General features: G+C 57.1%; 2 protein-coding genes across 2 annotated transcripts in view; both read right to left on the bottom strand.

The window, feature by feature from the left end:
* Window positions 1–4,151, bottom strand: part of EHMT1 (euchromatic histone lysine methyltransferase 1) — a 116,463-nt gene extending 112,312 nt beyond the window's left edge. Inside the window, exon 1 of the mRNA XM_069031579.1 lies at window positions 4,104–4,151. Coding sequence (XP_068887680.1) covers window positions 4,104–4,124 — 21 coding nt within the window. The 5' untranslated portion in view covers window positions 4,125–4,151. The remainder of the gene's footprint in view (window positions 1–4,103) is intronic.
* Window positions 4,152–7,758: 3,607 nt separating this feature from the next.
* Window positions 7,759–26,331, bottom strand: part of ARRDC1 (arrestin domain containing 1) — a 36,530-nt gene continuing 17,957 nt past the window's right edge. The window contains exons 3-8 of the mRNA XM_069031868.1: window positions 15,225–15,275; window positions 14,950–15,104; window positions 14,281–14,463; window positions 13,799–13,975; window positions 13,239–13,650; window positions 7,759–12,339 (exon numbers count right to left, since the gene is read on the bottom strand). Coding sequence (XP_068887969.1) covers window positions 12,275–12,339; window positions 13,239–13,650; window positions 13,799–13,975; window positions 14,281–14,463; window positions 14,950–15,104; window positions 15,225–15,275 — 1,043 coding nt within the window. The 3' untranslated portion in view covers window positions 7,759–12,274. The remainder of the gene's footprint in view (window positions 12,340–13,238; window positions 13,651–13,798; window positions 13,976–14,280; window positions 14,464–14,949; window positions 15,105–15,224; window positions 15,276–26,331) is intronic.

The raw sequence follows: 26,331 nt of genomic DNA, 5'->3' as shown, positions 1-26,331 counted from the left end.
AAACTAGAAGTTAGCACCCATTTGACAGAGGGTAAGACTTTGCCAGGGCTGTGGGTAATTATAACCATGTTAACAAAGCAACCTCCCCAACTTCAGAAAAGTCCTAAAACCGCCTTATGAGTATCAGAGAGGGGGGAAAAAACCACAAACACCTTCTTTCTCTGCACAAAGACACAGTTAAAATGTATTAACCTGGTGCCCCGGGAGAAATGTAACACCAGTGAAAGCCAGGTGTGCTGCCAGTGCTCAGTGCAGTGTGAACACACCTCGGTGCACTCCGGATCCCCAGGGAAGCAGCTGCCCTGCAGGACACAGCTCTGAGGAGGGATGGTGGGGCTTGGAGTGCACCAGGTTTTCCTGAGGTAACTGATTTAAATGGGATGTGAATTAAAAGCCACAGAGGCCTCTCCTGACTGGCGGGAGGGAATGAGGGAGGGCAGGCCTGAAAGCAGAGCTGCATTGTGCGACACCTGCCAGACAAAGAGTGGGAATCTGCAGCACTTCCCTCCCTGCTCGCTGCTCCAAGGCACTGCTCCTCAGCTCCTGGCTGCTCCTGTGATCCCTCCTGCACTCAGCACCTGCTACAGGAGCCTCTCTCCAGCCAGAGCCGGGGAAATGTTGTCCCTTGATGCCATGGGGAGGTCACTGAGCTGGCAGGGGGCTCAGCAGAACTCCCAGGACTGGCTGGAGGGGGACGAGAGCCGGGATCAAAGCCAGGGCAAAGCCTCAGCATCACAGCTGGTCTGAGAACTGCTCAGCCCCAGCACGGGGAGCTGCTGGGTGCTGAGTCCATCCCAGATCCAGCCGGGAATCCTGCCTGCTCTGCCGGCTCGTCGCTTTAGAGATCAAAGCTGCACCTCCAGAAGAGAGGTTTTACAGATCCGAACAGACGGAAGGGAAAAAATGATGAAAAATGCAGCGTGACTTCTGAAGGGAACCACTTCACTCAAAGCCACACACGCACCTCGCTTCCTGCTCCAGCCTCCCCAGGTTACCACGAGCCCCAGGAAAAACATCACAGCTTGAACTTCAAACTGCACCTAAGAAGTATTTAAGGAAACACACAAACACAAGGGCAGCTCTTCACCAAACTGATGCACACTGGAGGAGAAGCATCAAATCTGATGAACATGCACTATCATAAAATTGGCTGAGCAAGGCTCAATTCCTCAAAACTCAATTCCTTAAATTTTAAGCTTTAGTGCAGTAGGTCTAAAGCACGCAACAATGCCACACTGGACTGGATATAAGATATCTACTAAAGAAAACCAACAGCAAAATCAGATTTCTCTGCAGCCTCGTGGTTCCTGCACCTAAGGACTGCAGCGCAGCCATTCCCCAACACAGAGATCACCTGGGGCAGGTAACAGAAGACAACAACCACTGAAGGTCACAGGATTTATCAAGAACTTGGTGTTTAAAGGGATTCTCCCTCACCCATCATCAACACTAAGATCTGTCAAGAAGCTGTTCTAGACTGGGAGTTTTTGTCTGGAGTTCAGCGACCGCCAGCAGAGTTGTCTGCAGGTGGTTGGGCACTCCCTGCAGACACACAGACATCACCTTCCCAACCTGCCCCCTCCCTCTTTGCTGGGAGCAAGGATCTCCTCCCAAAAACACACCTCTGCACCTCTCTTAACCAAGTGAAACAATTCCGTGTTGCATGTGGCAGAACACCGTGGATGTGGGATGTTTTTCCTTGCTCTCCCACACCATCACTGGGGAAGCAAAGAGCTTCTCCTGCAGTCCCCACATTCCAGCCTGACTTACACCAACTTCCTCCCCTCTGGCCTCAGAGGGGTATAAGCAAGATGTGGCCTCAGACAGAACTGAGTTCATGGGGGAGGGGAGGAATTAAACTCCAAATGAGTCACTGTTCCCTCCCCATAATCCACAGCAACATCTGTGGATATTCTGCCTGACTCCAAGAGCAGTGGCTCTTAATGCTCTGCACACGGGGCAGACCCAGCCAAGGCTCCTGGGAGATGCTTCCCAAAATAAAACCTGTGTGTCTGGAGGGCTAGGACTGACCTGTACATCAGGAGTTGATGAGTTATGAGCCAACTCCTGCCCCAGTTACAGCCGTGCCACTCTCCTGGAAGCAAAACTGGACCATGGAGTCACAGAGGCACTCAAGGGCTGATTCCTCTATCACAGGGAAAAATTAACACTGATCCTCTTCAAAAGCACAAGGGAAAGGCAGCAGGATCAGGCCAACTGTGATGGAACAGAAAACATAAAGGAAGCCTTGGACAATCTCCCAGCAACAACGATGGGAATCCTGTCTGAGTAATAAATCCAGGCTGTCTGCAGCACTTTCAAAGCCCTGCCAGTGTCACCTGCGTGGCTGTGCCACAAACTTCACCCCACACAGGGCAGACGTTCCGGGCCAGAGCACAACCTTGTCAACAAGGTACTGCAGAGAGAGAGAGCTGGGAGAGACAGCGGCCAGCCTGTCACACCTGGGTGGCCACAGATCAGTGACCACACCTGGCTGTGGCCACCAGCAGCCGCTCAGCCCCAGCTCCGGTTGGTCCGTACACGAGTGTGCACCTGGATCACAGTCTGAGTGTGATGCACACCTGGATGACAGTCTGTACATAAGTGTACACCTGTATTACAGCCCGTGTACAACCGTGCACCTGTGTTAGTCCGTGTACAGTGCACACCTGTATTATAATCTGTGCATGACATACACCTGAACGACAGCCTGTGCATGACTGCACACCTGTATTACAGTCCATACACAAGCGTACACCTATATTATGCATGTAATACTGTGTAGGATGCACACCTGGACCACAGCCTTGCATACAATGCACACCTGCATTACAGCCCGTGAACGACTGTACACCTGTACTGCAGCCTGTGTGCGATGCACACCTGCACGACAGTCCTTGCACACCTGCGTCACAGCCCGCGTACGATGCACACCTGTCCCATCCCCTCGTGGCTCCCTTCGTGCACGGAGGCTCAGCACCAGCCCAGCGGCACTCACCGGAGGGCACGGACTTACAGCAGCTCTGCGTTCTCTGGCCCAGCCGGGGCAGGGGTCTGCGGCGGGCAGGGGAGCGGAGCTGCAGCCCTGGGCACGGGCACGGCCCCGGCTGGCTGCCACCCCACGGCAGTGCCCGTTCTCCCGGGGCATGTGGGGCCGGTGCCCGTGTCCGCCGAGCCCGGCGGGGTGACGGGGGCTGTGAGGGGGCTGTGAGGGGGCTGTGAGGGGCTCTGCGGGCACAGCCACCCCCGGCCCGGCTCCGGCTGGCACAGGCTGCCCCGTCCCTGCGAGTGTCCAAGGCCAGGTTGGACACTGGGGCGTGGAGCAACCCGGGACAGTGGAAGGTGTCCCTGCCATGGCAGGGAGTGGGACTGCACGAGCTTTAAGTCCCTTCCAACCCAAACCGTTCCATGACTGATTCTACATGCCCGGTGCGGCAGGGCAGCCCCGGCCCCGCTCGGGAGCAGCCGGGCGGGTCGGCGCGGCCCAGGGGAGGCACGGAGCTGTTACTCTGTTTCCGGAGGAGCGGAACGGGAGCACCGGGAGCACCGACTCCCGAGCCGGGCTCCCCCGGGATGCGCAGCCCCGGGTCCCCCCTGGGGCTCCTCCCGCCCCGCGGGCCCGGGACCCTGCATGGCTCCCGCCCGCCGCCGCCCCGGACCCTGCATAGCTCATAGCACCGGCCCGCCCGCCGCCGCCGCCGCCGCGCCGGGCCGAGCCCCGGACTCTGGATGGAGCCGCGCCAGCGCCGCCCCGCCGCATGGGGGGGCCCCGGAACATGGATCGCGGCCCCGCCGCTCCCCCCTCCCGCCTCCGCCACACGCACTCGCTCCCATTGGGGGGAGCCCCGGAATCTGTATGGCACATACCACTGACTCACCGTGGAGGGGTGTAACTTATACAGAGTCCCGGGCCCCCCTACACACAATGGCAGCAGCTCCCACATTCTTCCCCTCAGAGGAGTTGGACTGAACCATGGGGCGGCGGGGGCACGGCCCCCCTCCCGGCCTCCGACAGAACCCGCCTGGCCCTGGGCGATACCACTCCACGCTCCCCCATCTTCCTTCCCCCGCCCGGGTAGATGGACGCCGCCGCTCTCACTCACCTCGGCATCCACTGTGGCCATGGCCGGAGCCCCGGAGCGCAGCCCCGCCCCCCCGGCGGCTCCTCGCGCCTTGGCTCCGCCCCTTGCCCCTCATTCTTCTCAATGGAGACGCTCGGCCGGGCACGGCGCACGCGCGCGGCAGCATGGCGGCCCCCAGGGGCCCCGCTGTCCGTACGGCGTCATGGCGGCGCCCATCGGGAGGTGCCGTACGGCCGGCGCGGGGACGGGGGTGCGGTGACACGGGGACAGAGCGGTGACACGGGCACACAGCGGTGACACGGGCACACAGCGGTGACACGGGCACAGACCCCGCGCTCCCCGCACCCGCAAACCGCGGCTCTTCACTGTTCCTACCAAGAGCTCCCGAGTCCCCAGCATACCCCGAGGCTGCGGGGGGAAGGGCAGCCGCCGCTCGCAACTGAGCGCATAATGAGCTTCCCCAAACTTTCAGCAGCACCCCGCACCAGAACTTGCCCAAAAACCTACGCAGAATCCTTGCAAGGTCCCAGAACGAGTCAAAAAGTCCCTCTGTCTTTCCTGCCAAAAAGATAACCATTGAAAATCACCTCCTTTTGTAGCTTCTCCCACATTTGGGTCATTTTCAGCCCAGCTCGTGCAAGGTTTTTGTGTCTGTGTCACTCAAAGTCAGGGATGGGGCAGAGGGAGCAGCTCGCCCTGGCGCTGCCCCGTAGAGGGGTGACTTCCAGCCTCTTCACTCCCTTTCCCACACCCCGAGCACCCACAGCAGCTTCAACACTTCCAAACCCCACAGGACCCCTCCTTTAATGCCCAGGCCCTAAACCCATGATTGTAAAACAATTATCCCTTTTACAGCTCTCCAGTAAAGCAGAAAATAGCACAAGGGGGGAGATAAACACCTGCAGGGGCTCATTGACCCCACAGTTGCCCTCAGAAGCCACTCAGGGGACGTCACACCTGCCCCAGGGAGACACAGGGATGGGCAGGTACTGCTGCACCAGCCTCCTGGACAGAGCAATCCGTGTTTCTCGGAGGGAAACAGGAGCCTCTGAGTGCTCTGAAGTCAATTTACACATTTATTATCCACTCTCTGGAGGACACACACCATCCCTTGGTCCTCAGGCCGCTCTCCTGCAGCCCCAGCTGTCACCTCGCTCCTCCGAGTGGCCAAATGGACAGTTCTGTGCCAGCTCCTCCCGAGGGGCAGCTCCGGTCTCTGCTCCTGGGACAGGGACAGCACCCAGGGAGCGGCTGGAGCTGGGCCAGGGCAGGCTCAGGCTGAGAGCAGAGAAAGGTTCTTCCCCCAGAGGGTGCTGGGCACTGCCCAGGCTCCCCAGGGAATGGGCACGGCCCCGAGGCTGCCAGAGCTCCAGGAGCGTTTGGACAGCGCTGCCAGGGATGCCCAGGGTGGGGCTGTTGGGGGCTCTGTGCAATCGGGCTGGATGATCGCTGTGGGTCCTTTCCCACCGAGGACATTCTCACTTTGCTCTGCCGGAGTCTCTCACCCTGCAGCGCTCCGGGCCGGGGGCAGCGGCCATGGGGAGCCCTTGTCCGGTGCTGGGGCCCAGCCGGGGTTACCCCGCTCCCGCCCCGCACCTTCAGCCCCTGGTCCCTCCTGGCACAGCCGTGCCAGCCCCGGGGCCGTCGCTGTCGCGATGCACGGAGTGACACCGGGCAGTTCGTGCTGCTGGGGCGGCGGTGCCCCCGCTGCCCGCTCACACCGCGGTGACCCACCCGGGCTTTGGGACGAGCTGTGACAGCAAAGCGCCGCAGCTCTACCGGAGCATCCGCAGCGGGGCCAGCCCGGGCTGCGTGTCCCTCCCGGTCACCCCCGGCCGGTCCCCACGGAGACGCCCGGACCCCGCGGGTGCCGGGGAGCGGAGGCACTCGGAGGTGTGTGAGGGACCCCGAGAGGCTCCCAAAGCCGCTCAGAGCCTCGGGCGAACCCCCAGGACACGGCGAGCGGCTCCGGGGCCGCTCCGGGCGCTGCCGGCCCGGGAGGGGAAGGAGGCGGCGGCCCCGGAGCGCGGCCCGACAGCGGCAGCAGCGCCCGCCCGGCAGCGCCGCGGTCAAAATAAGAGTCCCCGGGCCTGGGGACCCGCCCCCCGCCCGCTCCATCCCCTCCGAGCAGCCTCTCCCTCCGTTTGGCAGCGGCAGCTAATTAATTAATTAATTAATTAATTAACCAACCCCCCAGAGGAACCCCCTGCTCACCGGCAGGGCCGTGGCAGCGTCCCCGCGGAGCCCCCGGCGCGGCCCCTCCGGTGCCTCCCGCTCGGCGGGGACACAGAGGGGCCCCGGGGGGTCCCATCGCTCCCGGGGGATGAGCTGAGGCTCGGAGGAGGGTGGTGGCAGGGTGGGTGTCCTTCCCCTGGGATTCCCCGGGGATGAGGCGACTGCTCCTCGCACAAAGAACCACCTCTGGAGAAACCTCTGCTCCGGCAAGGGCCGGTGTCAGCCTGGACATCCCCAAATCCCGCACTGGGGACACCCAGCATCGCTCCACCCCCCACTGGGGACACTCAGCATCGCCCCACCCCGCACTGGGGTTGCTCAGCATCGCCCCATCCCGCACTGGGGATGCTCCATGTGGGATGTTGGGAATTGCCTGCCTTCATCCCTGCTCCTGCAAACCAGAGCCGGCACCCCGGGGTGGCACCGGGGCGGGGATGAGGGCGGTGGGTGAGGGCGGACGCGCATCGGGACGGGCTCTGGTGGCTCCTCTCCAGCATTTGCTGCAGCTCTTGTCTTTCCCAGATGGACACAGGGACGCGGCAGCCACTGGGACAAACCTCCCGAAGCCATCAGGGAAGGGAAAGGCTCCCAAAAAGGCCGAAATACCCGGGAACACACAGAGCCTTTGCAGCCCATCACCATCGGCCACGGGCTCTTGTCCACCTCAAGCCCATCCTGAGCGAAGGGCAGCGGGGCGAGGACGGGCTGTGCTGTGCCAGAACTCCCTGTTTTCCTGGAGCAGCTGCTGGGAGCCGGGGCAGGGCTCGGGGCTCGGCCGGGCAGCCGGAGCCGCCTCGCAGCCTCTGCTCGGCCGCGCCGAGCTCCAGCCGGGCGGACATCGCCCTCTCCCGCCCGAGCCGGGCGAGCGGAGCCGCAGCTCCACATCCTGGGATTCCTGGCAGCAGGAAGAGCACAGCCCCAGCGCCCCGGCGCTTCCTCCGGCCGCAGCCGCGTCCTTCCCGCGGCACCTGCCCACCAAGCTGCGTCGGGGGGGTTTTAGGCTGGAGATGAGGGAAAGGTTTTTCCCCCAGAGGGTGCTGGGCACTGCCCAGGCTCCCCAGGGAATGGGCACGGCCCCGAGGCTGCCAGAGCTCCAGGAGCGTTTGGACAACGCTGCCAGGGATGCCCAGGGTGGGGCTGTTGGGGGGTCTGTGCAGGGTTGGGCTGGATGATCCTGGTGGTCCCTTCCTGCTCAGGATATTCCATGATTCTATGATTCACCATGGGAGAGAGCAACAGTTCCTTCAGCCCACCATGGTCTTCCCACCCCAGCCACTCCTCTGCCTTTGCTTTAGCCCCCGGTCTAAACCACCTTCCAAGCTCCAGCTCCAGTGGGGATGCCTCCAGTGACAGCCCTGAACCACTTCTCACTCTCAGGTCTCAGCGTCCAGACAGCTGAGGTATCATTTATGATCATCACATACCCCGAGCAAAACACCCATGGTCTTAAAAAAGATCATCTTTATTTACATTTTTCCAGTTCTTTACATTTGGGGGGTTAAAACCCAGGACAAAAATACCCCCCAGAAGCCATGGTTAACATGGAAAACTGCGAGTTTACATTTCAAAACCCAGTTATAAATTGCACAGAAGCCTTAGGTTGTACAGAGCCATCACAATTGTTGTATAAAACCCCAAAATCTGTAAAGAGAACCACAGGAATAAGGAATTACAGCCATGAGTAGTGGTACAAGAAAGGGCACAAGTTCTGAGGGTTTTACCTCACCAGTATCTCTTGGGGAGGAGGGATGGGTCACTCCTGTTGCAGATAGTTGGAAGTATTTTAAAATATAGAACAAAACCCAAACGGAGCCTAGAACACCCTGTATCTCCTGTCTTGTGCTGGCTTAACAGGAAAACGTCCTAGCAGAAAATACCTATTTTTACAAAACTCCTGGAAGTTCAGTGGAAAGCTAAAAAAGAATCACTGTCCAAAAGAAAGAAGAGCCTTTGCATCCCCCGACTCCCCTTTCCCCATCTCCTGCAGGCAGCGGGACAGCAGATGCCAAAGCAGAGTTTAGTGGGACACAAACACTGAAAAAGCCAAAGATACAGAGGTGGGGCGTGTGGAGAGCAGGACAAGAACAAAACCATGAAGGACATAAAAGCAGCAGAAATTTTAAAAAAAGAACTGATGATATTTTTGGTTGTTTCCATTGAACACTGAGTTTGGAAACAACTCGCAAGCTTCTCTCGTGCCCCACTGCTCCCCCTCCCCATTTCAAACAAACTCAGCAACAATTGCTTCAAAAATCTGAGCCAGGAATTTGAATGAATCCCCAGGTGCTGAAGTTTTTTACCCAGAGCTGTGTTTGGAAAAATGGGCCCTTTTTTCCCCCTCTTTATTCCAGTGCTCAGCAAGAGGAGGGAGGGATGACCAAGGCCCTAAAGGAGCTCCCCAGGACTTCAGGGGGCTGTGGACAGAGGACAGAGGGGTTAATCCTCTCTGGAGAGGGTGAGCAGACAAACTCAAATGCAAACCCAAATACTGGGTTTGCCCCACTGTGCTCATCCAAAGCCCTCATACACCCCAGGACCTGCTGACAGTGCCCTGGGGCCACCCCTGCAAGGGGGGCTCGAGGAGAGCTGGACTAACCCCTCCATCCTGCCCATTTCAGTCCTGGCCCATTTCAAAGGGCTCGATAAAACATCAGCAAGGCTCTTTGTGTCAGGCTTCACTTCCCTGCGCAGCCTGGGACAGGCAAGGCGGGGCAGGAGGGTTGGAAAACACTGATTGTCATTTGTTATGTCAATTCTCTTGCTCAGAGAGAACCCCGGGGTGATGACCTGCTCACCCTGGCCAGAGCCACCTCGCAGGGCTGACAGGGGCCCCTGCACAGCAGCTGTGCTGCGGAGCAGCCCTGGCATCCAAAAGGTTGAGGACCACCCTGAGGTGTAGCTCCAGCTCCTTCCTGCTCCCTCCACAGCAGCCGGTGGTGATGGACACTCCTCACCGGTCAGGAGTGCTCCCGTTTGCTCCTTGCTTTCCAACGGGGACTCCGTGTACAGGAGAGGTCCCAAGGACCAGTTTGTAGCAAATATAATTTGGGAGAGCAAGTTCAGGAGCACTGCAGAGACACAGGGCACAGCATCGGCTGGGTGAGGGCTCCCTCCTCCACAGCCTCCACGGTGGATGGGACATGCTCAAAGCAAAGGTGAGACAAGGAGGACAGGACAGATGCTGGCTGGGAGTCTGGAAAAACAGCCCAGGGGCTCTGGCCACAGCAAGCAAACAGCAATCCCATTTTCCAGCCAAGGAATGTGGGCTGGACACAGCAGCAGCAGCTCAGCTCCAGGGATGGAGAAGGAGCTGGGAAACCAGTCCTGGTCCCAGCCCCATCTGCCTCTCCCAGAGCCTGGCTGGGTCAGGAGCCTGCAGCCCAGCCCAGAAGCTCCAGAAGCATTGACACTTCATAGGAATTTTTCCAGAGGTGTGGAAGGGATTTGGGTTGAAGGATATGCAGAGCCAGCAGCAAGGAAGGCCACGGGAGCTGCAGGCTGAGCCAGGCAAGACAGGTTCAGCCAAGTGGGAGGAAGAGGAAGAGCACTGAGAAGAGCTGTACCTGCCTTTGATCCATTGTGAATCAAGACTGCTGCTCATGGCAGGCAAAGGAGAGTGGAATCATAGAAGCTGGGCAGAGGCATAAGCTGAGCAGAGAATGAAGAAAGATCTTTGTGTCCAGGACACAGATCACAGCCTGCAGTGACAGCATTTAGGGAACACCTGCATGCCTCAGACATGGGATCACCAAAGAGGGGGCATGGGGAGGAGCCTTCTTCCACTTTCAATGAATTTATTCCAAATGGATCTTCAGGAGAGGGCTCAGCCTGGTGCTCTCCAGCCCTTCCAGCCAGACCTTGGCTGTGCCATCTCCATCCTCCTAAAGGCAGAGTCTGCTCTCCTCTTCCTCCCCACCAGCAGTGAGCACTGCCCAAGACTCCTGGGCCACTCGGACAAATCCCGGCTTCAGGACACAGAGCCTGGGGAGCAGCAGTGCAGCGGCTGCTCTCTCCAGAGCCAAGCCCACGTGATGCCAAATTCCCTCCAGCCATGCGGAATTTTGAGCCTGGCACTGTGGTCAGCCCACACTGTGTTTGTTTTCCCCGAGCTGCCTTGGCAGAGGTCACCACCCTTCCTGGTGAGAGCAAAAAAACCTCACTTCATTTTGTAAGAAATCAGCAAGGTGCATTCCTGGATTTGGCATGAACAGGCACATGGATCAGCATCAGAAATGGATGAAAAAGCACAGCATTTATCTTAGAATAATTTATTAAATACAGCATTAAAATTTGTATTTCTGAATTCAATCATTAAAAACAAAACTTCATCTCTATATATATATATATTTATATATATTCAGGGACAATGACAATCACTCTATCAGCGTGGTTGTGCCAGCACTGCTCAGAACGGCACCTTTGCTACATTACCCTTAAAGCAGTTCAATGCTTAAAAAAAAAAAAAAAACAAATTAAAAAAGCATTTGCAAATAAAGAGTGCAAAGCAGGGCCTGTCCCAGCTGCCTGAGGGGTGTGCAGAGGTGGCTGAGCAAGGAGCAGCAGCTGGAAATGCTCCTAAAGGTCTGTCAGATATTGCTTGCCCAGCCTGAGGCCATGTGGGGACCAACTCTGAGGTGCCAGAGCTCTGGAGGCCACAACTCCAGCCTGGCTGGGCACCTGTGGCTCTGAAGGATGTGACTTGTGGTTTCCTCAGCTTGGGTAGCCAGTGCTAAACAAGCTAAATAAGGTGGTGGGGGGGTGGGGGAAAGCACAAAAGAAAAATTGCAAGAAACCCCAGCTTGTTGCCCTGACTGTCGGGTGCAGCGGAGGCTGCGGGCGAGGCGCAGCAGTTCCCACACGGTTTGTGTTCATTGTCACATTCTGCTGAGGCTCAGGGGACACACAGTGCCACCACAGGCCCACACCCTCGTGCACTGCCTCGGCAGGGACAGCCACTCCTGAGGACAGCCCAGGCTGAGCCCCACAAAGGGTGGGCCCAGAGGGAAGGGAGGTCACAGGCCGGGCCCCTGGGCAGACTCAGAGGTAGCATCAGACAGACTTTTGGGATTGATGGTCACATAACTCTGGCCTGGGAGGAGAGGGCACCTTGCAGGGGCAGGAGGTGGGACATGGGATGTGGTCCCCCACTCGCAGAGTGACCAATGCTGTTGTCCTGTGTGCCAGGGCCCAGCAGTGAGCGAGGATGGGCTGTGTCCCACAGGGCTCTGTGGAGAAAAGCCACCCGTGGTGGGAAAGGGCACCCCATGGAACACCAGGCTCCCCCCACAGCTCATCAGGGCTTATCAGCAAGTGCCCTCATGAGCCCCCCCCTGCCCATGGCCACTCACACTGCCAGTCACTCCCCCACAGCTCAGGTACAGCGAGGGCTTGTGCTTTTGGCTTTTTAAAAGTCCCTGACCTTCCGAACCTGCTTACTCCAAGAAACCTCCTGCTACCCTTAGGACCTCTGAGGACAAGGAAGAAGGGCTGTCAAAACCACTTGTGGAGAGCACATGGGCCCTGAAAGAGGAGAGAAAGTCCACACAGCCCAGCCTTCCCCTACAGCAGAGCTGTGCCAAGTCAGGAGTGTTTCAGATAAGGCATCGCAGGTGCTTTGATAGTAAAGCAGTTAGTGTTGACTACAGTACTGGAACAGGCTGCTGCCCAGGGCACCCCAGCAGCAAACCCAGCTCTCCAGCACTTGGTGCAGCAGCAGGAGGCAGTTCAGTTTCCCAGACCTCTCCTACATGCATGCAGGCTGCTCTGGCTGCCCTTTTTGGTTTTTTACCCCCTCCCTAGAAAGAGACTTTAAAAGCCCAGGCCGGGATGTGGCAGCTCCCCCCCCAAAGCAGCCAGAGAGACAAGAAGACACCTTGTGCTGTACCAGACTTTGCCACAGGCGGGTGCCCCGTGGTACCAGGGTGGGCAGCGCCGGCGGGGCTCGGAGCAGAGGAGGGCTAATTGCCATTGCTGATGCTGGAGTTGGCACTGCTGCAGCTCTGCTCGTAGGATGGAGGTGCCTCTGCGGAGGAAAGGAAGAATGAGAGAGGTTATGGTGTGTGTTTGGGAGGTTCCCTTCACCCCAGTCTGTGTAACCCAGTGCAGAGTTAAGCAATCCACCAACACACACTCCCTGCCAGGGCCCCACAGCCTGCCCTGCTGAGGTACATGGGGTTTGTAGGATTTGAGTCAGCCAGTCCCATCCCTGCCCTGATGCACATAGAGGTTAAAATCACCACCTCACAGTCCTGTTCTGTTCCTCCCTTTCCTTCCCAAGCATCCTCCTGTCCTCCAGCAGCTCCAGATCACCCGTGCTCCGTGTGCCCCAACCCAGGGCTGAAGTGACACATGGAGTGTCCTGTCACCCCAGTGCAAACAGAGGCGTTGATTTGGGTAGGACTGTGCTAAGAGACACCGCTGGCCCTGCCAGCCCAGCACAGCTCCAGGAATCCAGCACAGCTCCACAGGACTCCGGCACGCTGGGATTTCCCTGAGCTGTTCCACCCCGGACACTTCCTCAGCTCCCACCCCCACAGCTTCAGACCAGCTGCAAGCCCACTCCAAGTCAGACAGAAGATTTCAGTGACATCATTTTCCTGGCTCTGTTCCCACCAGCCTCACCACAAGCCAAGAAGTTTTTCCATCAGTGGGAGGCTGAAAGCTCATTTAAGAACAGGGAGATCCTCTCATGAGGAGCCCAGGGCAGGCATGGGCGTGGATATGGGAAGGACAGCTGGCTTTTACAGCTGGAAGAGGGGACTCCTCCGGAGGATAAAGCAGGCAGAGAGATGTTACAATCCCCTCTGACAGCAGCCTCCAGCAGACTGACTGAATCCCCAGATTCCCAACAGTTCACAGCTAGCACAGACTGGTGGTAGGAGCCATTTCCCCCCAGTCCCAGACCCCGGGAGCGCTGCTCACCGTAGGGGTATCCCCACGTGCTGTACTCCGGGGGCAGGATGAGCGAGCTGGCTGTGGGGACAGGCACCACGTTCCCCTCGGCGTAGTAGGGGACAGTGGCTCCCGTGGACAGGCAGAGCGTGGGGTGGTTTGGGGAGCCCGTCTGCTCCGAGTCCGCCCGGATCTCCTGGAAGCTCAGTCCTGGGGCGTAGCTAAAGGGCTGCTGCTGGGAATGGCTTTTGGTGGGGATGGAGACATTGTCCATGGGGTGATAGCCACTGGCAGCCTCCTCTTCCTCCGGGGGGGCACTGGGGACCACCACAGATGGGATGTGCTGGATGGAGCGGGAGGGGCTCAGCGGGACTCTGTTCACAGCAATGTTACCAATGTAGATGGGGAGAGTGACAGAAACCTCTGGGGACTTGAGGGAAACCTGGAAGCAAAGGGAAAACAGTGGCATCCTCGTTATACATGGCAGTGGGAAGGTTCACCTGGTGTCAGGACCACCCACACCACACAGCTCAGCCTGGGAGGGGGCACAGAGCCGCAGCCCAGCCCAGGGATACTGTGGATAAACTCACCTGGATGTAGTAGTCGATGTGGATGAGGCTGCAGCCCTGCAGAATGGACTGGGGCAGTGCTGGAACCAGGATCTGCTCCTTCCATTCTGCATGTTTCCAGGCTTTCACCCCGGAGCCTTCCACCTCGGCGATGGTCCTCAGGTCGTAAATCCAGCGCTTGGATTTATAGGCCACTTTCTGCACAGGCAGGAGGAAACACAGCTTGCACAGAGGCTGCAGGTGGTCTCCTGTCTCCCAAATGTAAGTCAGGACACAAACCCACCCAACTGCTTTGTCAAATAGGCACAAGCACAAACCCAAGGAATACCCATTGAGATAGACTGAGCAGGGATAAGCAAGACAAGTTCTACCTTTTCTTTCCCCAGGAATGTACAGAGGAACAGAGTTGGAGATTTGGCCTCCTCGCTGACCCCAGTTTCACAGAGGCCTCCATGGGGTGGAGCACCAGCACAAGCCAGAGAATGGCCCCACTGGACACTGACCTGGAGCAGACTGGCCACCACAGCGCCGGTGTCCCGGCCAGACTTGTTCTCTATGTCCGTGCGGAGCTGGATGGCCTGGCCCACGATGTAGCCCTTCAGATCCGATGTGGCTGTCAGGATGATGTTGCCACTTTTCACAAGCTTGTAGTTGAACTTCTTGGTGATGGACATAGTGTTGGGCTGCTGCAGGATGGCACAGACAGAGGTGTTGGCTCAAGAGAGTCAGAGAGCCTCTGGGAAAACACTCAAGAGATTCAAAACAAGCAAGCAGAAATATTTGCATCTAAGAGGATGCAAAGAATCAGAAACATGGCAACACCATAAACAACGGGTCTCACTTCCCCAGCCCCACTGTTCTCCTGTCCTATTAGTTGCTTCCCCCTCCAAAGCAGGTTCCCCAAACCCAGGTCTCTCCAAGCACCTGAAGCTGTTGGCTTGCACGCGTGAAAATTCAGAGAAATCTTTCAAAGCAACACACACAAGAGTCAGAAATCACCTGGAGCAGGTACTGACAGCAAGGCAGGAGAAATGAGGAGTCCTTGTCCTGCTCTTGCATAGTCACAGCATGCAGTCAGAGCTGTCCAGCCACACAGTGACTCCTCAGACAGCAGGACAAGGACAAGTGCTGAAGTGTTGGCATTTCCCAGCCAAGCCCCTCCTCGTTCTTACCTCGATGTCAGGGATGTCGTTCAGGTTGAGAGGGCAGAGAACGTAGAAGATCTTGTTGCATTTGTAGTCCTTGGAGAAGCGAGGTGTGTCTATCACAGCTTTCACCTGATGCAGGACCTTGCCAAAAGGGCCTTCAAATGATGTAGGAGCAGAACCTGGAGTCGAGAGAGAAAGAAAAGATCATAAGGCTGAGTCAGGCCAGTTTCTGAACTGGAAGGATATGCAAAAGCCAAGGCTTCCAGGGAAGGGCCTTCAGCCACATTTCTGCATCTTACCTGGCAGCAGGAACTGGAAGGGAAAGTTGTGTTCTCCAGCCGTCAGGACCCCTGTGGAAACAAGAGTGAAGGGTGAGACAGGCTGAGAGGCTGCTCCTTGGAATGTGTGATCTTGTGGGAGAGAGAGGCCACCACCCAGGGAATCACACACAGCTTGTTCAGCTGCCTACAGCCACCGGACAGCTCCAGATCCGATGGGCAGTGCTTGAGCCACCAGGAGCACCTGCTGCCACCCACCCCTCCTTGGGACAGGAGAGGTTCTGCATTAAGATATCCTGTAAATAAAGTGGTTTGGGGCAGGGTCCAAGGGATCCCAGTGCCACAGCAAGTGGTCATCCCAGGCTGTCAACACAGGGGTCAGCAGGGCTGCTGTGGGTTTATTTTTCCTCAAGTCTTCTCCCTGTCAGCCAGTCAGGAGGAATGTGAGAGATCACAGGCACAGTTTGAGGGTGGTAGGGAGTTCTGGTGGGCATCCAGCTACACGCCAAGCCCCTCACAGAGGCACAGAGTTCAGGAGCTGGAACCAGAGGTCCACCCACCCCTGGTCCCAAGAAGGGACCTGTGATACCTCAGCCCAGCTTCTGAGACAACAGGAGAGCAGAAAAATATTGCCACAACATCAAAACCTCAGCACTTGTTTTTTTCAACCATTGCTCTGGAATGGCCTCGAGGGCACAAGGCAGAGCCAAGATCCAGCTCATGGCTAAAACAACGGATTCCAACTCCTCAACTCCATCCACCCTCCAGCACTCCCAGATCCCAGATTCCCTCCAGGGCAGTGTGGCAGCTGAACTGGACCCACAGTGTGATCCAGTAACACCAGGCAGCTCCCAAAATTGCCTTCAGTAAGAAAACCATTGAGGTTTATCCACATTTGTCAAATCCACACGAGAGGTTTTGTCAGAGCTGAGAGGAGACCCAGATACCCAGTAAACTGAGCCGTGTTTGTTCTGCTTTGTAGGATCATTGCTGGAGGTACCAAAACCCCAGATCTGGCTGCTGCTTTTGTTGTTGCAAGACAGGAGGAGGCAGCTTGCCGGTTAGCAGTGCTGGCTCTGCAGAGCTGACAGTAATCGAGTCCTGTCGTCAGGGGATTAAGTGGATTACATGGAAGGGGGAGGTGGGGAAGAGAGAAGTAAATCTCCCCCACTGACACCGCAGCCCAGGCAGGACTTGGTGCATCATTCATGCTATGAAAAGCTGGATCTCTGCCTCTCTGCTCGCTCAGCCGCTCCATGGGGACGAGGGACGCCCCAGTGAGCGCGTCCCGCCCGCAGGGACAGCGGGATAAATAATCCAACACACGCCTCATCACGGATCTCTGAAAAGGCTCGTCGGGACAACATCAGAGATGTCTATTTATACACTTTGTCCTCACAGAGAGGAACAAGATTTGCTCATTGCCATCACCTCCCTGCTGATTCCCCTCCCGTCCTCCAAACAAACCCGAATTATGTAGGCTAAAATGCAGCACCCGGCGCTGTCACCAGGTGGAGGCACCAAGCCAGGCTCTGCCCTCGCTGCCAGGCCTGATGCTCCAGAGCTGGGCAGGCTCGGAGGCAGGTGTGGAACTGCCTCTCCTGTTCCCTCCTGGGCAGCCTGGCTCAGCAAAGGTGCCAGGTGAGATGCAGCTGGTGCCTTGGCTGGTTGGTTCCAGGATAAGCCTGGTTAACGTGAATGACTCGATGAACCCAGCCCTTGTTTGCTGCCCTGAGGGTTTCTGTCTTCTAATGGGCACCATTCAACATTGATCTTACACCCATTATCCCTACTTCCAGAAAGCAAATGGGTTACTGGAATACATCGGCTGTCCCGGGCATTGCAGTACAGGGACTCTCTCCACCTGAAAAGGAGTGGGAGCAAGTCCTGCTCCTGCCCTGCAGAAGGGAGGGAGGTGGCAGTTCCAGAGGGGAGTGGTCACCGAGTTTCCACCAAGAGAATTCCCAGCTGCGTGACCCGCAGAGCTCCAAATGAAGGTGCAGGCAGTGATTCCAGGTCTCCTGCTAGGAGCATGAAACTTCACAGCCTTTCCGGGACCCTTAGGATGAGCCCACAGACCCAAGTAAAAGCCCCTATTCTACATTACAGGCTGCACCATCCAACAAGCCCTTTCTGTACAACTCCTGCCCAGCTCAGGTGCACCAACAGGAAGTTGGGCTAGAAGTGAGCCTGTGAGCACTTTCACAGTTTTTAACTCACACAGCATCACTGAGCAAGGCCATGAACTCTCCCAGGAACACGCGTGGGCAGCGTCACCCGCGGAGGATGTGGTTTGGCTGTCAGAGCCACCATGTGACTCGCTGGCACTGAGGCAGTTTCTGCACAGGTAGCCCAAGCTCTGAGTAGGTCACCAGATGGGAACTGCCCACAGGTCAGCCCAGACCACCCTGATGGTCCTGACCAAACCCAAGTGCCCATTCACCTGTTGGGTGTGACTCACTGAACAGCCTGCAAATACCCAGATGACAGCAAGGGAGGTGCAGCATCAGGCAGAGTGTCCAGAGCCATTCCACAGCTGCATCTGCTGTGCAATCCCAACATCCCAGCAGCAAGGGGAACACACGGCCCATGGAAAGCCACTCATCACCCCTATCATTCCAGCCCAGAGAGCTTCAAGCAACAATCCAGGACGTTTAATGTGCTAATTTCATCTACAAGTGGACTTTGCAGCAGAGACAGCTGTTGGCAGCAGGCAGAGGTGAGCTGATTTCCAGCCATGGTGGGACCAATGGCCATCCCAACACTTGGGAAGAGCTGCCCTTTCCATGCTGCTCCAGAACCAGAGGCTTTGCCAAAGCACCCTCAAGCCTGGGCAGGGCACAGCAGGTCAGCAGGAGTTCAGCACTGCTCGAGGGGGGCATTGAGACCCCTCAAACAGGGGCAGGTCACAAACCACTGTGAGGGGACAGGGCTGTGCCAGCCACCGCAGCCACGCTGAGCTGGCACCTCCCCATTCCCAGAAGCCGGAACAAAGGCCACAGTGTCCTCGGCTGCAAAAAAGCTTTTCCTGAAGTTTACGTGCAGCTAAAAATACCTTGAGAGAGTCATTAGGCAGCAGAGGCAGCTGGCCTAGCAGGGCTCTGCTGTGGGGCCATACCTGCGGCAGCCTTTGCCCCGGTAGGAGTCAAGCCAGCAGAGATTGGTCGCCACCGCACAGCCTTGGGAAACTTCCTCCCGAAAAATTCCTGAAGGGAAAGAAGCTGCTGCCCCAGACAGCCTAGAAAAAAACCCAAGTCCAGACAGCAGGAGCAGCAACAACACACTAACAGTGCAGAAGAACCTTGGAGATTTCCCTGAATCCAGTGGAAATCTGTCCGGTCTCTCCCATTCATGGCTCAGCTGCTCCCCTCCGTTCCACACTGGCACTGGGGTTGTTCACTTGTACCACTGGATGTGGAGGACTCCTGGAATATTTCATTTACAGAAAAGAAATGCCTCCATCCAGAGGGCTGATGCCAAGTCTTCTGGCTCCCCTGGTGACGCTGGGTTGCCATCCAGAGAGACCTTGCCAGGCTGAAGGGGTTGGGCCTGTGAAAATCTCGGGAAGTTTGACAAGGCCAAGTGCAAGGTCCTGCAGCTGGGTCAGGGCAAACCCAAGCAAAAACACAGGCTGGGCAGAGAAGGACCTGGAGCTGCTGGAGAGAGTCCAGAGGAGGCCATGAAGACGCTCCAAGGCTGGAGCCCCTGTTCTCAGAAACCAGGCTGGGACAGCTGGGGGTGTTCACCTGGAGAAGAGAAGGTTCCAGGGACACTTCAGAGCCCCTTCCAGGGGCTCCAGGAGAGCTGCAGAGGGACTTGGAACGAGAGCATGTAGTGCCAGGACAAGGAAGAATGGCTTCCCACTGCCAGAGGGCAGGGCTGGATGGGATATTGGGAAGGAATTGTTCCCTGGGAGGGTGGGCAGGCCCTGGCACAGGGTGCCCAGAGCAGCTCTGGCGGCCCCTGGATCCCTGGCAGTGCCCAAGGCCAGGCTGGACATTGGGGCTTGGAGCAGCCTGGGACAGTGGGAGGTGTCCCTGTCCATGGCAGGAGTGGAACTGGGTGATCTTTAAGGTCTCTTCCCACGCAAACAAAGGTTTCCCTGCACTCACTGCAAACCAGAGCACTGCTGCACCGCTGCAAGGGAAAACTGACACCAGCACACCCGTTGGGGGTGAAATGACCACAGGTCTGTATTTACACTCTTAAACAAATGATCCAAGTCAAGTTTACTCCACCACAGCTGCTGGAAGTGTCTGGGCTTTGCTCCGAGCAGAGCAGCATCCCTGGCTGGTGCTGCCAGGCCCCTGCCCCAGGCAGAGATGGCAGCCAGAGAAATCACCAACCCTTCAAAGCCATCATCCCTCCAGAGCGAGGGGAAGCTCCCTGCCCACACCCTGCCCTGCCTGCAGCTGGCCAAGGGCTGGGAAAGGTCCTCCAGCAGCCTCTGCCTGGCACAAGAGCAGGGCTGGGCTGGGGCTCAGGAGGATCCAACCCCACAGGAACAAGGACACAGCCCTGCCTGCCGTGTCCCACCCACCTTCCCAGAGCTGTCTGGCAGCTTTCTGTGCAAACAGCCCCGTCTGACAGCACCGGTGGGGCCAGATCTGCCTGGGCTGCACGTTCCAACCAGTGCCACTGCAGGGACACCTGCCAAACCCTCCTCCCACGCTGGCTGCCCCAGCCCCAGAGCCTCTGTCTGGAAGTACCAGGCAGTCACAGCCATCTCTCCACAAGGGTCACGGCCACCATAACAAAGCCAGGACCTCCTGGATGGCAGAAGGGAGTTGGGAGGTGCCTTGGTCACTCCTGCACAGACACAGCAGACTCAGATGAGCCTTTATTCCTCTCCTATGAAGGCTTGCCCTGCGGTGTGCTGGGACAGGCAGCCCAGACGTGTGACACACAGCAGGCTGCAGGCCAGGAACCACGGCGTGTGGCACAGCACACACCTCTGCCTCACCAAGCTTCACTCACAGCTACGCAGGGCAAAAGAGGGGAATATTCTGTGTGTCACTCCCTCCATCCCCCAAAAGAGGAGGATGGTATCAGCTCTGTAGCCACCACTAGGAGCCTGGAAGGTGTCCCTGCACGCCAGGCACAGGAGACAGGGAGTGGCTGAAATGGGGCTCCTGCCCCAACCCCCGTCCCTCCCCACCAGCCCCTCCCCAGCTCTGCTCCCTCCTGCTGCACACACGGATGCTAGAATGGGAACAGGCTGCACCTTTGGAGTACACAGATTTTTTTGGTTCTTCTAGTAGAGGAACAGCAGGCCAGACCATATGGCAATTTCTCCCTGGCTACTTAATGAGTGATGCATTAACTGTGTTGGCCAATTCAAGGAGTATAGAAAGGTACCTAGTGCCTGCTGGTCCCTGTGCCATCACTTGTAGCAATATGGTCTTTCTTCCTGCTGCCTAAAATCAGCCCTGGGGAAGGCGAGCTCCTCCAAAGGTGCTGAGTTAGACTGATTCTGGTGTTGCTGATGCATGGCTTGAGTACTCTCCTCTCAAGGCTCTCCAGGCAGAGAGCAGGGAAGCAGCAGGTTCATGTTTCCCACTTCAGGGTGGGAAATGAGCAGCCCTAGCTCTGCACTGTGCCACAGGACCCCAAGTGCCCAGCCACGGGCAGAGATGTCACTCTCACTGCAGTCCCAGCAGCCAGCACCCCGCTTACTCCTGTCCTCCCCTCTCTCCTCATCCACTTTTGCTGCCAGAAAACTGAATATTAGATGTAAGCAGGAGGCCAGAGCTCCTTAGCTCTCAGGAGGCTCTATCAGAGCTGTCAGAAAGGACGCATTAAGTCTGTGCCAGGGCACTTGAGGTGACGCTGAGCCATTGCAGCTTTAGCACAGGACTCAACTCGGCCTCCGGTGAATGAAGTTAATACAGGGGATTACAAACTGCAGCAAAGGAGGGGAAATGCACACATTTGCTCGTGCCATCAGCAGGCACAGGTGCCACAGAGGGAGCAGCCAAGAGCCAGAAGAGCAACCTGTCAGCAAGCACAGCCAAAGCTGCTGGGAAAGCCTCGGTGTTCGGCTCCAACAAGAGCTCTCCTGCTCTGTGTGGCAGCGATGGAGCACAGCCCCAGCAGGCTCCACGCTCCCTTTCAAGGCAGCAACTCGCTCACTCCAGCTCTGCAAATGCACAACACACCACAGGAACAGCCTCCAGCACTCCAACACGGGTAATGCTGCTGAGATAAACCTTTCTGTAACACAGGAGGTGCAGCAGAGCGCCCAGCACTGAGGCGAGGGCTCCACTGCTCATAAACCTCTGTGTCAGCAGTTTCCAGAGACATTCTCAATGAATTAGCAGGATCTGGCAGTATGGCAACGCTGCAAAAAACCCCAGAGGATTAACTGGTCTACTGAGGCAAGAAATTGGGAAGTGCTGAGGAAGCGGCTGTGGCCCAAGGCAATTGCAGATCCTTCGGTGAGGTTTTCCTGGGCTGAACCTGCAGCTACTGCTCCTGAACCTGGCAGCACAGTGTGGCCAGGAGCTGGCACCAGCACACCCTTAATGGCTCACTGCTGCCCATGGACACCCTCCTGCTCTCACCTGGGCAGGGGCTGTCCAGCAGCATCACCTGCTGCTCTGAGGCCTCCTGCTCGCACAGAACAAGCTGCACAAGTCTCACAATGCTGCTTAGTCAGGTCACCAAGATTTTTAAATTCAGCTGGGAGCCAGAATTGTTACCCTGTGCCAACTGCTGGCCATGAAGGTGTTGTGCCAGGCCGACAGAGAACCACCCCAGGGAAGAGGTGGTGCACAGCTGCCCCTTTTCAGCTCTTTGTGCAAGAAATCTGCCAGCAGAGGAAGCATGTGGAGCTGCCAGGAAATCCCTGCAGCGCCTTCAAGCTAACTAACAAGCTGCCAAAAGAAAGGTCAGCTGGAAATTACATCCAGCTCCCTGCACAAGTTCAACTCAGGTACAAGGAGGGAATGAAAAAACCAAAAGTCTACCTTTGCATGCACAGCCCTTCCACAGGGCGAGAGCTGTGTGTGCAGCTGGAGATGCAGGGAAGGGACACCCCCATGGGGGTACAGACACAGGATGGACCTGCTCCTCTCTGGCTGAACAAGGGCAGAGCCACAGCAGGGAGGGGGAGAGGAGCAGGAGGCTCCACAGAGCTGAATCACTCCATTATATTGGATCAAGAGAAGCATCTCTGTGTCCGAGAGCAGTGGGTACAAGCGGTGCCATTCTGTGCTCGCTGCCACTTGATCCCCTGCACTGCTGGCACCTACAGAAACCCAGCAGCCCCCACCCCTCTTGCAAGGAAAAACCAACACCAGCGAGCAATCAAAGTCCAAGTGGGAAAAGTAAATACCCTCTTAGCCTGCCCTCCAGGAGGCAAACAACGAGCCCCGCTGGGAGCCCTCGGTGGGCTGAGTGACCTCTGTAGCACAGCAGCCTCTCCAGCAAACAGAGCAGTGAGAGGCTCCAGAGCAGCTGGCACACTCTGCACTTCCCAGCAGCTTTTATGTAAAGAGCCCGAGTTCATTAAACCATTGGCCTGTGTGTGATTGCCAAGGCTACAGCACAATCCCCTGCTCCTCACGGCTGCCTGCTGCCTCCAGCTCCTGCCCTGCCCCACCAGAGGCTTTCCCAGAGCACAGAGGATGCCCTGCTCGAGTGGGGACAAGCCCTGAGGGGAGCAGGGTCCCCTGCAGCAACATTCATCACCAACCTGCAGATGCTCCAGTGGCACAGCCGGGTCCTCCACACCCTGCTCCAAGGCAGGGAGAGAAAAGAAAGTGCCTTAAATGAGTGCCAAAGTGGGCATCTGGGTTATTTCAGGGCCTGCCTCCTTTTTCATGCAATGTACAGCCTTAAGAAAAAACCCAAAGCAGTGTGTAATACCAGCAGCAGCTGATGCCACAGAGGACGAGCTGCCCCCTCACTTATTTCAATGCAAAGGTGCGTGGGACGAGAAGTGTGGAGTCACTCTTGGAGGCTTAAAGAGCAATCTGAGCCTCAACAGTTTTGCAAACCTCCTCTCTCCTTCCCCCCACCGTGTCCTCAAAGAGCACAGATTGGTGTTTTTTAAAGTTCCTGCTCAGGATGTGGGAAGGGAGAGAGCGAGGTGGGCTGTTTGCCAGGCTGAGCCTGCCTCCCTGCACCACCTGCACAGGTGCCAGCACTGCGGTGGCACCGCTGGAGCTGGGCCACTCACCAGGGATGGGCAAGACAGAGCCCCATTTGCTGTGTGGCCTTGGGGACACCCGGGATTCCTCCTCTAGCCAGGCCAATATTATCAGGCTGGATGAGCTGGGGATGGTGTCAGAGGACAGCCTGTCATCACCCTCTGCCCCAGGGCACAGCCTGGCTGCCAGCTTCCCCCCAGCAGCGACATGCTGCTCCTCCTTACCTCTTTTTTGTTAATGCACTTGTTCAAAAAGAAGAGGTAACAGCACTGCTGTAGTGGGGGGAAGGCAGGAACAGAAGAGTCCTCCGAGGCAGAAGCAAATTCCTCGCCTTCCTCAACTCATTCTCAGGCAGTGACATCTCCTGTGTGGGTAAGACCTCTGGGGGCACAGCAGGAAGGCAGTCCCTCTACCTGACACCAGGGCCTCCCACAGTCCTGCCCTCCCTTCTGCTGTTTGCTTTCTGGTGGGAGGAGGTGAGGTGGGCACAGCCAACCCTCACCTGGAAGAACAAGCATGGATTCACCCTGGGAGGTTTTTGCATGGTTTTTTTACACCTGCAGGACATACCAGGTGCCACCACAGTAACCTTTGCTTGTGGGGCTCTGTCACAGGTGGCTGCTGGTGCTGGCCAGGGAAGCAGTTGTGTGCTGGGCCAGTGGCCAGGCTGGCCTCATGCTCCTTTAGGAGTCCTTGCTTGGAAATGCTTCCAACTCCCTTAACGCACCCTCACCCTGGGCTCCTGCCATCGCCCTCACCACCCTGTGCCCCAAGAGCCAGGAGTCCAGCCTGCCTCAGTTTTCCCTCCCTGCCGGGTCAGCCCCGCAGGGAGGCACCCAGGGAACACCCACATGGGACACTCCATCTGTCTGGAGCTCCTTCATGCTCTCTTTAGGAAAGGCCAGGACAGCTGAGAGCTATTCCTGGAAAGCCTAAAAACGCCACGGCTGAGTCAGCGCCGAGGCTGTGCCTGCACAAGGCCATCGCAGGGCTCCCCCAGCACAGCCCTGCCACCACCTCACTGTGCCAGGACACTGCACTCACTGCCAGCAGCCCCTCGGAGGAGGCAGACAGACAGACAGGCAGGCACAGAGGCAGGGACACGGAGACGCAGCCCAGCTCCCTCTGCTCGGCCAGCCCAGACACGCATCAATGTCACAGAGAGGGCTGTGACAGCAGACAGCTCTCTCTGTCCCCGTGCCGCAGGCTGGAGCAGTGCCAGCCCCCAGGGCTTTTGTTCCACATCCCTGCAAGTCAGCACAGCAAATGCAAGGGTCAGCTTCAAAGCCATCTCTGCTGGTGGACTCGGGTCCAAAGGTAGCATCGACACTGTCCCTTCCATCCACATCCCATTGCTCCCCTCTCCATCCTCGCAGGGCCCAGCTGTCCTGCCTGAATGCAGACATGGGACAAACCTGCAAGTCCAGGGCAATAATTCCTGAGCATGAAGGGCAAATTCCCCCTTGGCTGCAGTCCCACACACAGGGACTGCCCACCCTCTCCCTCTCTGCTTCCCTACAGCTGGGAATCAGGCTGAGAGCTCCCAGCAGTTGTGTCCACACAAGTTTTTGGACACAAAAAGCTGAGGAGCAGAGGTCGGTGACTGTGAGTACCCAGCACACTGCTCCAGACCAACTGCTGGTACCTGGGGCTGGGCTTTCCTCACAACTTCACTGCAGCTCTGCAAGGCAGGACAGGAACAACAGCACAACACAGCTCAGTTTCTGATCACACGACTCTACAGGGACAGATTTTCCCTTCAGTTCATTACATCTCAGGTAAGTCACGCACTGCAGTTTCTTGCCTCATCTGCAGGCAGCTGTGGCAGCTCTGGGAGACATCAGCTGGCCTGCCCAGTCCCACTCACAGCCCAGGCACATGGCTCTGTGACCAGCTCCAGTGCAGAGCCAGCAGCCCAGCCCTGCTGCCAGCCCCAAGCACCCGCTCAAGGCTGGCAGAGCCTGTGATACCAGTGGGTGACAGATAACAGCACTGCACAGGGAGGTATAAACGAGTCTGGGTCCCAGAAAAGCAAGAGCCAAAAGACCAGGGTTTCCCACAAACACTTTAAGAATTGGGAATACCAAATTTTGGCCACATTTGGATGTCAGCCTTCAAAGGGCACACTTCAGCACATGGCTTTTCCCTCCATCCTTCCCAATTCACTCTAGTCCTGTTTATCAAGGGGATGGCTCTCAAGGCCAACCTCACAAGAACCGACTGCCAAAGCAGCTATCAAAGTCTTCCAGAGGCTGCAAACCCAACAAACAGCACACCCACCTCCTCCCACTCCACCCTCCCACCTGGCTTTTGCCACTGCTCAGCTTGATCAGCACAGATCTGCCCACAAGATCACAGCTCTCCCTCGAATCATTAAATAATAGGAACAAAAGTTGGAAGGAGCATTTCTCAGTGCAGCTGCAGGTTTAAACCTCCCCACAAGTCCACACTCACTCACAGCCTACAGCTCCCAACTCACCTAAGCCCAATGGTCAGCAGCACCTTATAGACCCTCTGTGATTGTGCCCCCCGACATTCACAGCTGGGCTCTCTGTGCTCAGCACATCCAGAATCGGGCAGGAATGTTTCCCACTGCCCTCCCAGGCAGTTTATCTCTGACTGCAGCCCCCAGGCCGTGAGCCAAGAGCCAGCCAGGCAACTGTCTCCCTTGGCAGGGACCTGAGAGCAAGCAGCACTCTCACCAGTTGCTGTGAGGATGAGCTCAGTCTCCCCTCAATGCTAAAAGCTCTGCTTGGAAAATTGCTGAGCTAGCAGAAACTGCCATTTCAGTTTTACCCATTTCCTGTTATTAGATAAAACAGTATCAAAGGGCTGAGCTTCTGCTACCCTGGGCTTTTGCCATGTTCCTATTACAGCCACTACCTTCAGCAGGTGAGTACTGGCACATCTTGATTTCAACAGGAGCCAGGGCACAGCATGAATTATTTGTGGTAGGGCTGACCTATTTAACAGCA

This window comes from Aphelocoma coerulescens, chromosome 17, assembly GCF_041296385.1.
Source record: "Aphelocoma coerulescens isolate FSJ_1873_10779 chromosome 17, UR_Acoe_1.0, whole genome shotgun sequence".
NCBI lineage: Eukaryota > Metazoa > Chordata > Aves > Passeriformes > Corvidae > Aphelocoma > Aphelocoma coerulescens.
Note: the sequence above shows the minus strand (reverse complement) of the source record. Positions and strands in the feature narration are given on the sequence as shown.